Below are 12,496 nucleotides of genomic sequence, written 5' to 3' on the forward strand. Positions count from 1 at the left end.
GTTGAGTTTAAAAATACACTGGAGTAGAGAACCTCCCCAGACTTAGCAGACTCACTGTTTCATCATATGGTTAGATTTTTAAAAACTACACAATAATAATGTAATGCCATGAGGGTGATCTTGGGACCTGTTAAAAGTTTTTGTGATCTACAACCACAGTTTTGGGGTCCTGTTAAAATAAAGATCTTAAAAATATATTTTGGGGTACAGTTTTTTCAAGTGAATTATGTACAACCACAGTTTTGGTTTATGGTAATTAATTTTCTGTCTTAAATAAAGATCTTAAAAATATATTTTGGGGTACAGGTCCTCTCTTCAAGTTGGACTCTGATCAGGCAACAAAGTAGGACCTAAGGGCCCTTTATCCTTCTTTTGTTTTGATATTTACACTCCATAACTGCAAACTTGCGTTTCTGGTTTGTCAAACCTTGGTTACCTACAGTAAAAGCTTGTTGTTTTTGCAAATACAAATGCTGAAGGAATATCATTATTTTGCTTGTTGAAATATTTTTTCAAAAACACAGTACAGAATTAAAATCAAATGAAACCATAAAAAATAGATTGCAGACAGGTCAACCAAACGCTTGTTTAAAAAGGTAGGTCTATAACTAATAAATAGATTTTTTAAAGCAGCATTATACCATGCATGTAGCCATCATGTACATTACTTATTATTGTATCTCTATATTCTTAAATGAATCAGCTAGACGCCTTTAAACATGACCTGGAGACAGTTTTCAACCAACTCACAAAGATTTATGTCTTTAGCATTAGCTTACACTAGCTAACTACAGCTAAATCTGTTAGCAACGGCCGTCGTCTCCGTCAAACTCAGGTGTCATTTAGAAATGTAGCTAAGTTTATTAGATAATTATTGATGTTGCCCTGGTAAATGTAACTTATCCTAATGTATTTGGTTATTATATTTTGTTTCATTAATCTGAAAAGTAACTTAAATGTATGAAACGAATGCAGTGGATTAAATGAATTGTAATGTTGGAGTATAGCTAGCTAGCTAGCTAAGTATAACGCTAGGCTAGGCCTAGTAGAAAATGGAAATATTCAAGTAAAGAAGCCTAGTTAAACATTGTTCTCGGGTAAATATACTTAGTTGCTTTCCACCACTGAAGAAAGATGGTAATTTGAATAATATGTTCTCTCTTTTTGACTGTTATATTTTTATTATAATTTTTTTTTTTTAGATTTAACTTGGTTGACAGGCATCTGGATGTACTTTGGATAAAATCCCTCAGAAACTGAATGGACTCTGGTTTGTTGTGTTGACTGTGTCTCTGGCGCCTCTAGCTGCCACACGCTGCACAGAGACAAGCTGCATAGAGTCTTTTGTGGATCCCGAACCAGCCAAGTTGTCTGAATGAATGGAGAGCCGACGGTTGACCGGAGAGGGCGGCGAGACAACGCAGAGGACTCGGTGTGTTCAACTTCAGCAGCACGTTGTGTAAAAGTTGATAGCACTAAGTCCAGCCGTGGGGTTTGCCTCTTTAAAAAAAAAAGGACACGACTAATGTGTTTTTCCTCCTCGTAATCTCATTCCTGCACCGACCGAGCTTCACCAACAGACGTTTGGGGACGTCGAGGAGCTTTTCTTTTTCGCGTGTGTGCAGCCAGCCAGCCAGCAACAGGTTATTTACAGCTTAGCATGGACTCCAACTTGCAGCCGTACCTCGCTGGTTGATAGACCTGTGTTCATTCTTTTTTTTCGCGGATGTATTTTTGCCACTCTTTTCCGTGCATTCACCGCGATGTGAGTTGCAGCTTTGTGCTCGCCGCCGACCACCGATCCCGACAGGCTGAAGAGGCGTTTTTAAAGGAGAGCGACCGCAGAAAATGGGAAGCAAGTTGAGAATGCCATAGACGGGACTGCGTCGTTAAACATCGCCGGGTGATTAGCGCTTGAGCCTGCCACACGCACCGACAGACGGACCTGCGAGGAGAGCTGCTGTTGTTGGTGTGCAGGGCTTATTTTCTCTCCCGTGGAAGGATTGCGTGCATAGATGGTGCCAAACAAGTGGACCATGAATTCAGTTCTGCACAAATCGCCACCGAGGAGCTGGCTTGGTCTCCGATTACGTCTCAGTAAGTACTCAATTTTGATGAAGTCATTTCACTGATGTGATCTCTCTTTCCACATCAATGCCAAGCTGTTGCATAAGTCAGCATCTTATTAAAATGAGTCACCTGGACGTTTTGTTCTGTACTGGAAACACCTTGTGTAATTCACCCTGGGCACTGAGTTTCTCTTAAAGAAGACTTTGATCCTCAGGCTCCAAATCTTTGTTTAATGCCCCCCCCCCCCCCCATATCCCTCCCCACCTTCCATCGTCAAAGTTAATAGCTGGATTTGGCGAGTGACCTGAGCAATTATCCCAGCTGGAGGCATGGGGTATTTTAGTCAGAGGAAGACGGTACACAGTGATCTGAAGTTCCCCCTCATGATGAAGGCTCAGCAGCAGCATGTACACTCAGATGAAAGATTATTAGCTCGTGTAAATCTCCTAACCAACATTATTTATTGTGTTTTTCCTCCCTGGCATGCCATCTGTGCTCTCCTCTTTCTTTCCCAGCTCATAATTCACATCAAAGTTAAAAAGATTTTTTTTAATATGTAGACTTTCCTAGGGCTGAAACGAGCAATTGCTTAACCAAGTAGGCATGGTTAAATTGTTTGTTAGTCCTAAAACCTAAAGAGAGTGAGTTTACAATAATATTAGACTAACAAAAAAAGTTTTTATTTTTTGGACATTTCTCCTTTAAAAAAAAAAAATAAATTAAAGACTGCAGATTAATATTCTGTTGGTTGTCTAATGGACTACTTGATTTATTGTTTTAGCTATAGACCCAGCAAGCTCTCTCTCTCTCTCTCTCTCTCTCTCTCTCTCTCTCTGGCAGGCTTTACATGTGTGATGTATATGCATTGTGGGCAGTTCATGGGTTCATACAGTAAGCATGGAGTTAAAGTTTAGCAGCCTTAATTGGTTGAGTCTGGAACCCTTCAATGTTCCAGGCCACCAGAGTCTTAAGCCTGTCTTAAACACACTGGTCTAATCTGGGACCAGATGTCTTGTCTGGTCTCTGTCCACCACCGAAGAAAAAAAAACAACCCCACAGACTAGAAAAAAACCTCAGCTCTTACTTTCTTTCGGTGAACTATTAGGATGTTAAAGTGTTGCTCATCATAAAAGAGAACATCTGTAGATGGGCTTCATGAAGTTAAATGAATGATTTCATGAAATTGGGGGTTTGGTTAGTGTTAGTTTATAGTCCCAACACTTTATTTTCATCAGTTGATGCTCAGATATGTTCATGTTGGAATATTATTGGTGCGTTTGCAAGTTAACGCCACTTTCGAGTTGTCAGTCTCACCACCAGGTCCATTGAGTAGCCGTTCTGGAGCTTTCGATCATGTCACGTGAGCCTCATACAGAGTTTTCCCTGCAGGAATGGAATTAGATGCTTCTTAGCACTTGAAGAATTTCTCGTCCATGTTGGGCTTTTCAGCTGAGGTTCAAAGTTTTTGTTTTTTGACCTTGGAAATGGCAGTTGAGAAAAAGAGTCTCACCACAAGGCCCATTTACAAGATAGTTTGCCAAAAAAATGCTCAGATAAAGAAAAATAAAAAAATCAAGCAACATTAGGCTACTGAGAATTACTGCTGAAAGACGTTCAAAATACAAACTAATCTTCTCAGCTTGTTCGGTCCTGCCGTTACTTCACTTGACAAAACAATTTCACTTCATCAAGGTCCGTTTGGTAGCTGTTCTGGACCTTTTGATCAGATCACATGATTGTGATATGATGATTTTTGATTGTGATATGATTTTTTTTCTCAGCACTAACTGAGGACTTTTCCTCCATGTTGGCTGATGCGGTTCAAAGTGAATTTTTGAATAGCATTCTGAGAAAACGCCACATACCACATGGTCCGTTTAGTAGCTTTTAGTTTGGAGCTTTCGATCGTAGTACACGATCCATCAGCAGAGTTTCCATGGAATTATCAGTGGTCAAATTTCATCAGTCACATTTTGTTGTTGTTGTTGTTGTTGAAGGACTTCTGGCCCAAAGGTGAGGTTCATTTTGGTACATCATCTGAGAAAAGAGTCTGATCACATGAGTTTGTGATCAAAAGCTCCAAAAGAGTTACTAAAATGAACTTGTATTAATGGGATGGTTGTTTTTATTTTTTAAGCAGAATTCTGGAGGTTTTATTATGAAAAGGCTGCTGAGCTCTGAGGGAACATTTGGAGTGTTTAGTCTTCTGCTGCAACGCTCAACCCTGACTTGTGTGTGTGTGTGTGTGTGTGTGTGTGTGTGTGTGTGAGAGAGATTTTTGCCTGGCTCGTGGCTTGTTACAGTTCAAACTTCCTTTTTCAGACTGTCTCTCCATTGTTCCACTTTTTCCCCAACACTAATTTCCTTTCTCTTTTCCACTCTTTGCATTTCTGCCTTTTCCTGATGGCGCTCCGGGTCACAGTTTTTGCTCTGCCCTTTTGTCTCTCTCTCTCTCTCTCTCTCTCTCTCTCTCTCTCTCTCTCTCTCTCTCTCTCTCTCTCTCAACTGCTCAGGAATTAATATCCCAGCATCATGTGCAATGGTGCACCTCATTTTAATAAATAGTTTTTGCACAACAACTTTTGCACAGTATTTCGATGTCGCTAACACAGCAGGCTCTGTAACAACTTTTGCTCTAGTGGTCATTCTTCCTCTAAAATAACTGCTTGTTGCATCCCAGTAAATACTGGTCTACCTTCCAATGCAGCTTGTCTCCCCCCCCCCCCCCCTCTGGTTTGAATGTAATATGTGTTACAGACTGTAATGGGGAAACAAATCAAGCACTGATGCAATGACTTGGATCCTATTTCTTGTGTCTGACAGTATTTCCCTTCCTCGCCGTCTCTTAATTTCGGCACTGTGCTTCCTGTACGTGGATTTCACTCCAGCAGGGAGCGCAAAAAAGCTCTTGTGACACAAGCGATTCCATATTTTATTTTAATGCACAACCATCAGACATAAGCTACGTGCATTTGGAAAAAGAAGAATATTGAGCCCTTAGTTATTTCAATGCTGCTGTTCTGGTGCCACTTCCGTTTGACCTCTAATCCGTTTATCTTTAAGTCCTCAGTGTACTTTATTATTAGCCTAGAAATCTAGACGCGCCCTAGCGGTAGCAAATGCAATTTGCAGCCAGGGTCAGTCTAGTTGGCTTGCCTTTTTTGAGATTTATTTTTCAGTTTTTAGTCACAGATGAAGTCATTATAAACACGCTCACAGCTGGAGGCCAGTTTCCCCCCACGTATCTTTTCCGATCATCCTTTTCTCTCTTACAAAGCACTCCCAGGACACTTGGAAATGGCTGATGGTAAACAGAAGCTGAGACTGTTCTACTACTCCTGAATTTTTCGGCCCTTATGACCCTCATTCGCAGCACTTTGTATAGCTGTTATTCCCTGTTTTGTGGGAAATTGCTTTGCAACAGTAGACATGGTTCTTTGGGTTCAAATTTCAGATGGCATACTGTCTTTTTTTATTTCTTTATTTTTTTGCGCCCTGAGAGGTATTATTCTCTGTCCTCTTCCTACTCTGCTGTTCTGCATCATCAGACCCGAGAATAAACCGTTGGGCTCTGCTTTGCATTTTCATTTAATTTGCATACATAATCAACCTTGTACAGGCGTGTGTCATTGGTCAGTGTTATCTTTACATTAGGTCTAAGGTTTAACCAATATGATCCATTAAAACCCATTGTCCCCCTCCCCCCCCTTAGGTCCCATGTTGTAAATAGACCAACAGTGTGCTGCTGCTGCTCCTCGTCATACTGTGCAGCAGATAATTAGAGGGGCTGTGTTAAGGTCACAAGTGCCTTCTTTAACTTCAGAAACATAACGGCAAAAGTTTATCTCTGAATGTGTCCTTCCACACTCCTAACCTCCACCCTGGCTAAATGGCTGTTTATGCGCATTGCAACCCTCCACATGACAATGACTGTACTTTTAAGGAAATAAGTGTTTTTGATTCCCGTTCACTCTGTTATTGGCTTCTCAACGGCAGCCCCCACTGCAATTTTATCCAGATTGTTTCAATTATGGGATTATTCATATCAACAAGTTGAAGAGGGGTTGTTTGTGCCTGCTGGTTTAAGGATGGACGGTTAAATTACATGATGCCTCATAGTAATTCACTCGCTGGGGGGGTGGTCCTGCACACCCTCTTCTTGCAGGGTGTGCAGGACGTGAAGTTTTCCGACGGTTGATGTAGCAGTGTTAATGTTATCATTAGAAGAAAATATTAGAATATAATCTGTTGATAATATGGTAAAATAAAAACCTTTTTGAGGTTGTATTTTATATTTAGGTACCCAATCCCATCTCGGATTGTAGATGTATTAAATCTTGCTGATTGTGGCATGCCTTGATTTAGTCGGTCCACCACTTTGGTCCCAGACTGGGTAAACCCAGCCCGATCTGCCGGCAATTTGATTTCTCCCTGCAGTTCAGGCTGGAAACCTGTCCGTTTTATCTATCCTGCTTCTGTTACAACTTTGCGGGGACCAATCACAAACTGGCTTATCTACCTGGCGCACTATTGGCGGGTTTAACACAATGACAATAGAGAAGCGACCAAGCAGCAACTTACATTCAACGTGGCGGCCACCGAGGCGCACGTCACCCGAATTGTCGATCTGATTGGTTGAAAGACCATCCAATTTGGCTACAGAGTCATTTGAACTATGCCCGTTGATCCCGCCTCTTGTGCGTTAGAAAATACAGAGGAGACTCCCCCAGACTAATGTAGACCGGTGATAGCCAGACTACTTTGGTCCAGACTGAAACAACTCATGGAGGGATTTTCATGACATTTGATACAGACCATGTCCCCCCTCATGATAAACTGTAATAACTTTGGTGATCCTCTAACTTGTATCTATCTCCATCATCTGGTCAAAATGTTTAACTCAATACAATACTTTTAATTCATTACCAGTTACCTGCACAACTACTGCAAATCGCGCTAGCTTCATCTTAACGTTGTGTTTAGTGCTAATTAGCAAATGTTAGCATGATAACACCCATAGAGATGGTTGACTTAAAAAAAAACATTACATCCGCTATAGGTATTAAAAATTACACCGTGGCGGCAACTTGTTATTTTCATTATGGATTCATCTGTAGACTATTTTCGGGTCTCAAGAAGGAAAGAAATAAAATCACAATTTTTCACAAAAAGTCCAATTTCCAAAAGCCCAAGGTGACCTCTTTTAATTGTCGTGTTTTGTTCGACCAATAGTGCAAAACTCGTCACACTGGAGCAGCTTGAACGAGTTAATATTTGGCATTTTCGTTTGAAACGTGACTTAAATGATCAAACTAGATGCCGATTAGTCTATATCGACAACGTTTCCTTTCCTGGGATTGTTCAGGTGCCGCCGGAGGTCTTTCATTTCGGCCGGATGTCCGTCATCTTCCTCTTTCTTTGTGTTGGCGTTTTAAACTCCGGTGGATTCCTGAGGACTATGGTTAACTGCTCCTCAGATCTCTGCAGGGTAAATCCAGACAGCTAGCTAGACTATCTGTCCAATCTGAGTTTTCTGTCGCACAACTAAAACTGTTTTTCAACGTAGACAAGTTCCACCAAAACCAGTTCCTTCCCGAGGCTATTTTGCAGTGGCACTGTTGCTCCTTCCGGCGTTAAGCGCCGCCCAGGACGATTGTGATTGGTTTAAAGAAATGCCAATAAACCAGAGCACTTTTTTCCTCCCATCCCGGAATGCTGTGTGGACTAGCCAGACGAGGAAGGTCTGCCAATGCACATTAATCTTCTGTCGATCGATTAATCGTTTCAGCTCTCCACGTATACTTGCTAAAGATGTTGGCATTGTCATCGTGAGCATGTTAGCATGCTGACATGATCCTTAAGCTCCAAGCACCACTGTGTCTGCATGGCTGCAGACTCTTAGTCTTGTTAGCAGCAGTTTGGCAGTTATTATGCTGATGAATAAATGACCAGGCACAGGCTGTACTCATTACTCTCCCTGCATCTGAGATCGAGACGCAGACAGTCTGGCTGGAAGAAGTTTTTTCAAGATAATTTTTCGGGGCATTTTAGGCCTTTTAATTCCACAGGACAGATGAAGACATGAAAGGGGAGAGAGAAGGGGGGAATGACATGCAGCGAAGGGCCACAGGTCAGAGTCGAACCAACCGAGCTAACCCGGAGACTGGAAGAGGTTTTTATTTTTTTAGAGATGAAACTGAAATGAATCCATCCATTTTCTCTTTCACGCGGTGGAAGTCTTAAACCACTCCTCGTCTTCGCTTTGCCGGTGAAGGGTTAACCTCGTCCCGTTTGATGGGCCACCTTGCTAAATATAACCCCAAACCTCCTCTACACGGGCACGCACAAGCCTTAAACTGCACTCCCTCTGTCAACACTCTGGCTCTCACACTTTTCTCCCCCCACGGCGCACACACTCCGGGAGGCTCATTTACAGTCTTGTCGTACTGCACCCGCTAACACACGCTCACTTCTCAACACACCATTAATACTTTAGTGAGTGTGATTCTGTTGCGAAGCCAGTTCATTCAAGCTCAGCACACTTTGGAGGTTATTTCTGTCTGACACCAAAACAAATTACAGGTAGTTTAGCCAACTTGTTTTTTTTTTTTTTTTGTATGGTGAATGCTCAGTGCAGAAAAAAAACCATTTGTAATAATGAACTCCAGTTTTTATTTCAAATATTTTAGGTGTGTTTACTGGCAAACCTATGCTATACTTAACGATCCTTTTGGACATTTTGGGAAAATGTGTTCATCTACCTTCTTGCCAAGAGTTAGATTACAAGTTTCATACTACTGCCAACGCTTCCGTCACTTCCAGTCTTTATGCTAAGCTAAGCTAATTATCTCCTGGCTGTAGCTTCATATTCAAAGCTACATTGTGTAAGAATTTCTCCCATCTAGCGGTGAAATTGTACATGACAACCAACTGAATATTAACTTTCTAGCCCCTCCCATTCCGAGCGCGTTTCAATTCCTACGGTGGCCGAACATGAAATTAGCTCTTAGTATCTCCATCGTTTACACGCAGCTGTTCTAGCCAATCCAATATTAACTTTGGTCTTGTTGCTTTGCCTGTCGCGTTGTCGTTTTTTAATTCTTTTTTGCTTCCTTGGTGACTCCGTGATATGTCCTCGAGAATAGGCGCGATCCTCCATCTTCAACAGGCTTTCAAATCTGCCGGCAGTCGCAAGTAATCTCCCGGCTGGCATTCGTCACAGTCATTGCCACTGAGTGTAAAAGCGCGAAAGGCGGAGGTATGTCCCTCTTTGGCGAATGTATTTTAAAGATTGAGGCGCAACATGCCGGCCGCCATTCACGACTCACTAGTATGTATTCTGAATGATTCGGAATGGCAGACTCTATGCTTACGAGAATACTTTGATTAGTTGGTGGAAGTCATTACACATGGATGAGCACATATTTGTGAAAGAACAAAGGGGCTTTTGCTAAGAATCAACTCAAAAAATGACACAATGGAGGTTTACCGGACAGAAATGAGAGTGGTATCAATCTTCTCATCAAACTCCTAATCCGTGACTATTGTGTATTTCCCAAAATGTCAAACTGTTCCCTAAATGTCCTGGAGCTTTTCTGTAGGATAATAACACTGAGCTGCTCCTCCCATCATCTTTATAGCACTAGAAGACGTGCCCCACTAGAAGACGTATGTTTCTTAGTGAGCCCTTACCCAGTGTCAGTAGAAAGGAGGTTAAGGGCTTGTGTTCAGGATGGTACTGTAGAGATGCATGCTCTGGTTCTGGTAGAGAGATGATGTTTGCCCTAAGCTGCTGGATGCCATGGATTTTTTTTATTATTTATTTTTTATTTTTTAAGGGGGATAAGAATGTCTAATATCAGGTGTGATTGCACATTATTTGGAACACCTAGTCATTTTACACATGGCGATCAGCTTGGTCTTCATGAGAAGTACTACTTCCTTATGTCTTCTGTGGTTCTGGTGGAGCTTTCAATAGTTAAAATAAATAGCCCAGGTGATGTCATAGTGATGTCCTCTCAGGAGGCCTGTGTTATACCCTGGCAGTGTTGGGGGTTTGAAAGATGAGGGTGTTTTGTTTAGGAGGCAGGCAGGGTCTAATTAAATGATCAAGTTGCCTTATGGGAAATGTAGCATCTAGTGTTTTCGGAGCTTGACCCATACTAGGGAGTAAAAAGTGAGAATATCTCTGCCTCGGCTGTTTTTTTGATTCAGACCATTCTTCTACAAGGCCCCCAACTTTATGAAGGCACAATACTGAATTTCTGGAGAACCCCTTTCTATCTATAGTGCGTAGTTTCTGTCGCCCACAGGAGGAATTTTAACTAATGACATCACTGTCGTTGCATCGACATGATGCAAAACCTTTCGGAGATCGCGCACCCCAGCTGGACTGTACCGTGTTCTGAACATAGCCATATTGAGAATTACAGAGAGTGTTGTGTGGAGCCGATAGTCTTAATTAGCTTTTGTATCGACTCATTGGGCAATGGCTTGAATGTAAAGGACGTTCATCAATACAAAATAGTCACGCACTATAGCTTTAAGATGGGAGAAAACTTTCAAACTTGACAGGTATTCAGAACTTCGGAATAAATGTAGTCTGTTGGTGGTGGAAAAAGTAGTTTCACCTACATCCTGGTTGTGATTAGGGCTGCACAATATGAGGAAAATATGCAATCTGCGATAACGTTGTTAACTTGTGATAAATAAACCAGTCTGATCTCATGAAGTGACGTATGTATGACACGCCAATTCGTATGCCATTATTGGCATGTTATCAAGACGCTTACTCGCTTTTTAGCGTGTTTATCAATGCCGTTTGGCCTCCATTGACTTAGATTACCTTGCGATTGCGTGTGAAGCGAGTAGTATGAAAGGCCAAAAAATCCACGTAGGGAGGTTGGTCGGGGTGGAGCATGGGTAAAACAACACAGGACTTTCACCCAGGAGACCGGGGATCGTGTCACGTTTCCTAAACTCAACCGTCATTTTCTTCTTTTCCTTAACCCAACCCGTCCGCTCTATACGGCGCTCAAAATGCGTACAGATAACACGCCACTTGGCTTAAGAAAGTGGGCGTGTATGTTTACGCGAAGTCATGATGTCACGTTGAGTAAACAGATCTTAAAGTGTACTCAGTTCTGCAGCTTTCAGTAAAATACAACAAATTGCTTGTTAGATTTATAACCAATGAACATTCTTTTATTGAACAAAATTGAACATTGAATTGAATATAAAAGGCACCGCTAAAAAAAGAATGACATTTTAGTGTGTGGTGTAGTTTTCTGCTAATATTTTCTTTCAACTAACACAAAAAATCTCTGAGCGTCTAATCGCGATATGTCTCATCCTTTTGCGATGTGTTTATTGTGCCGGTTGATATTGCGATGACGATTTAAAAAAAAAAAAAACGATATATTGTGCAGCCCTAGTTGTGATTATTATACCTTTGCTCTCTAATGGAAGACTGGACCTAAATCACGTCAGCAAGTGCACCCTGGGCCAGCACACAGCTGCCAGATATGACTTGGTGTTTTCATTGTAAAGAGTCCATTCCTAAATGAATGTAATAAGATTTTATTTTTTTATTTTTTATAAGCTAAATATATTTAGTCTGAGATCAGATCAAAGTGCATTTGAATGTCAGTGCCATAATAGAGGCAGGTACTCTCTGGCCTTTGTTTTTTATTAAAAGGTGATCTGATGGAAGATGATGAAAGCGAAGCCTCTGTTCCTGGCCTTTGTATTTGCAGCCCAGTTCTCATGCTGCACGACTGCTCTCTTCATTAAAAGGGAAGCCGCGTGCTCAAAGCTGCTTCAGATTATTACCATATGTCTGCAAAGCCCAGAGCTGAGTAGCAAACCGGCTCCCATCCTACCCTCTAATTTCTTATCCCAAAATTGGACATGTGGGTCGCTGTGTGTGACAACGTCCCTCCCTTCCCCCTGGCCGGTGCCGCATATTCTCACAGTATTTCTTTCTCCCATTTTAGACGCATAATAGCAGTGCGTCAGCCTTTTAAGCAACCCTGGGGAAAATATTATGCCTCAACTTGAGATATCTAACTGAATGTTGTTTTAACTCGTTTTCAGCTATTAGAGAAGTGGAAGCGATTTGTCTCGGATGAGAATCTTATGACGGGACTGCGTTCGGTCATTTGGTGTTTCTCATCTCCGAGAGACCAAAGTGTGTGCATTGTACCTCCGCAGAAATAGCTGAGCTCAGTCATCACAGAGCTGGCACATTCATAAAAAGGAATAAATCTGTCAGGAGACATAAAGGGCGCGGGCACTAATTAATGCAGAAAAATGTCAGCCTCTTACGGTTATGCGCAAAACATAAAGAAAGTCTCTGGATGTAGGAGGAGGTTTTAAAAGAGATCTTTGTGTCACCCAGAGTGCCCGTCCCAGCATGCAACTCACC

At 41.7% G+C, this 12,496-nt stretch overlaps 1 protein-coding gene across 4 annotated transcripts in view; it reads left to right on the forward strand.

Moving 5' to 3' along the window:
* Window positions 1-553: 553 nt before the first annotated feature.
* The window catches only part of plekhg5b (pleckstrin homology domain containing, family G (with RhoGef domain) member 5b), an 88,311-nt gene continuing 76,368 nt past the window's right edge, over window positions 554-12,496 (forward strand). For 2 of the 4 annotated variants that reach the window (XM_028582176.1, XM_028582179.1), the window contains exons 1-2: window positions 554-596; window positions 1,203-2,097. In XM_028582176.1, the coding sequence (XP_028437977.1) occupies window positions 2,016-2,097 (82 nt within the window). In that variant the 5' untranslated portion in view covers window positions 554-596; window positions 1,203-2,015. Of the gene's footprint in view, window positions 597-820; window positions 836-870; window positions 1,098-1,202; window positions 2,098-12,496 lie in introns of those variants that run through there. The other 2 variants (XM_028582177.1, XM_028582178.1) reach the window with 2 other exon arrangements.

This window comes from Perca flavescens, chromosome 7 (genome assembly GCF_004354835.1).
Source record: "Perca flavescens isolate YP-PL-M2 chromosome 7, PFLA_1.0, whole genome shotgun sequence".
Classification (NCBI taxonomy): Eukaryota; Metazoa; Chordata; class Actinopteri; order Perciformes; family Percidae; genus Perca; species Perca flavescens.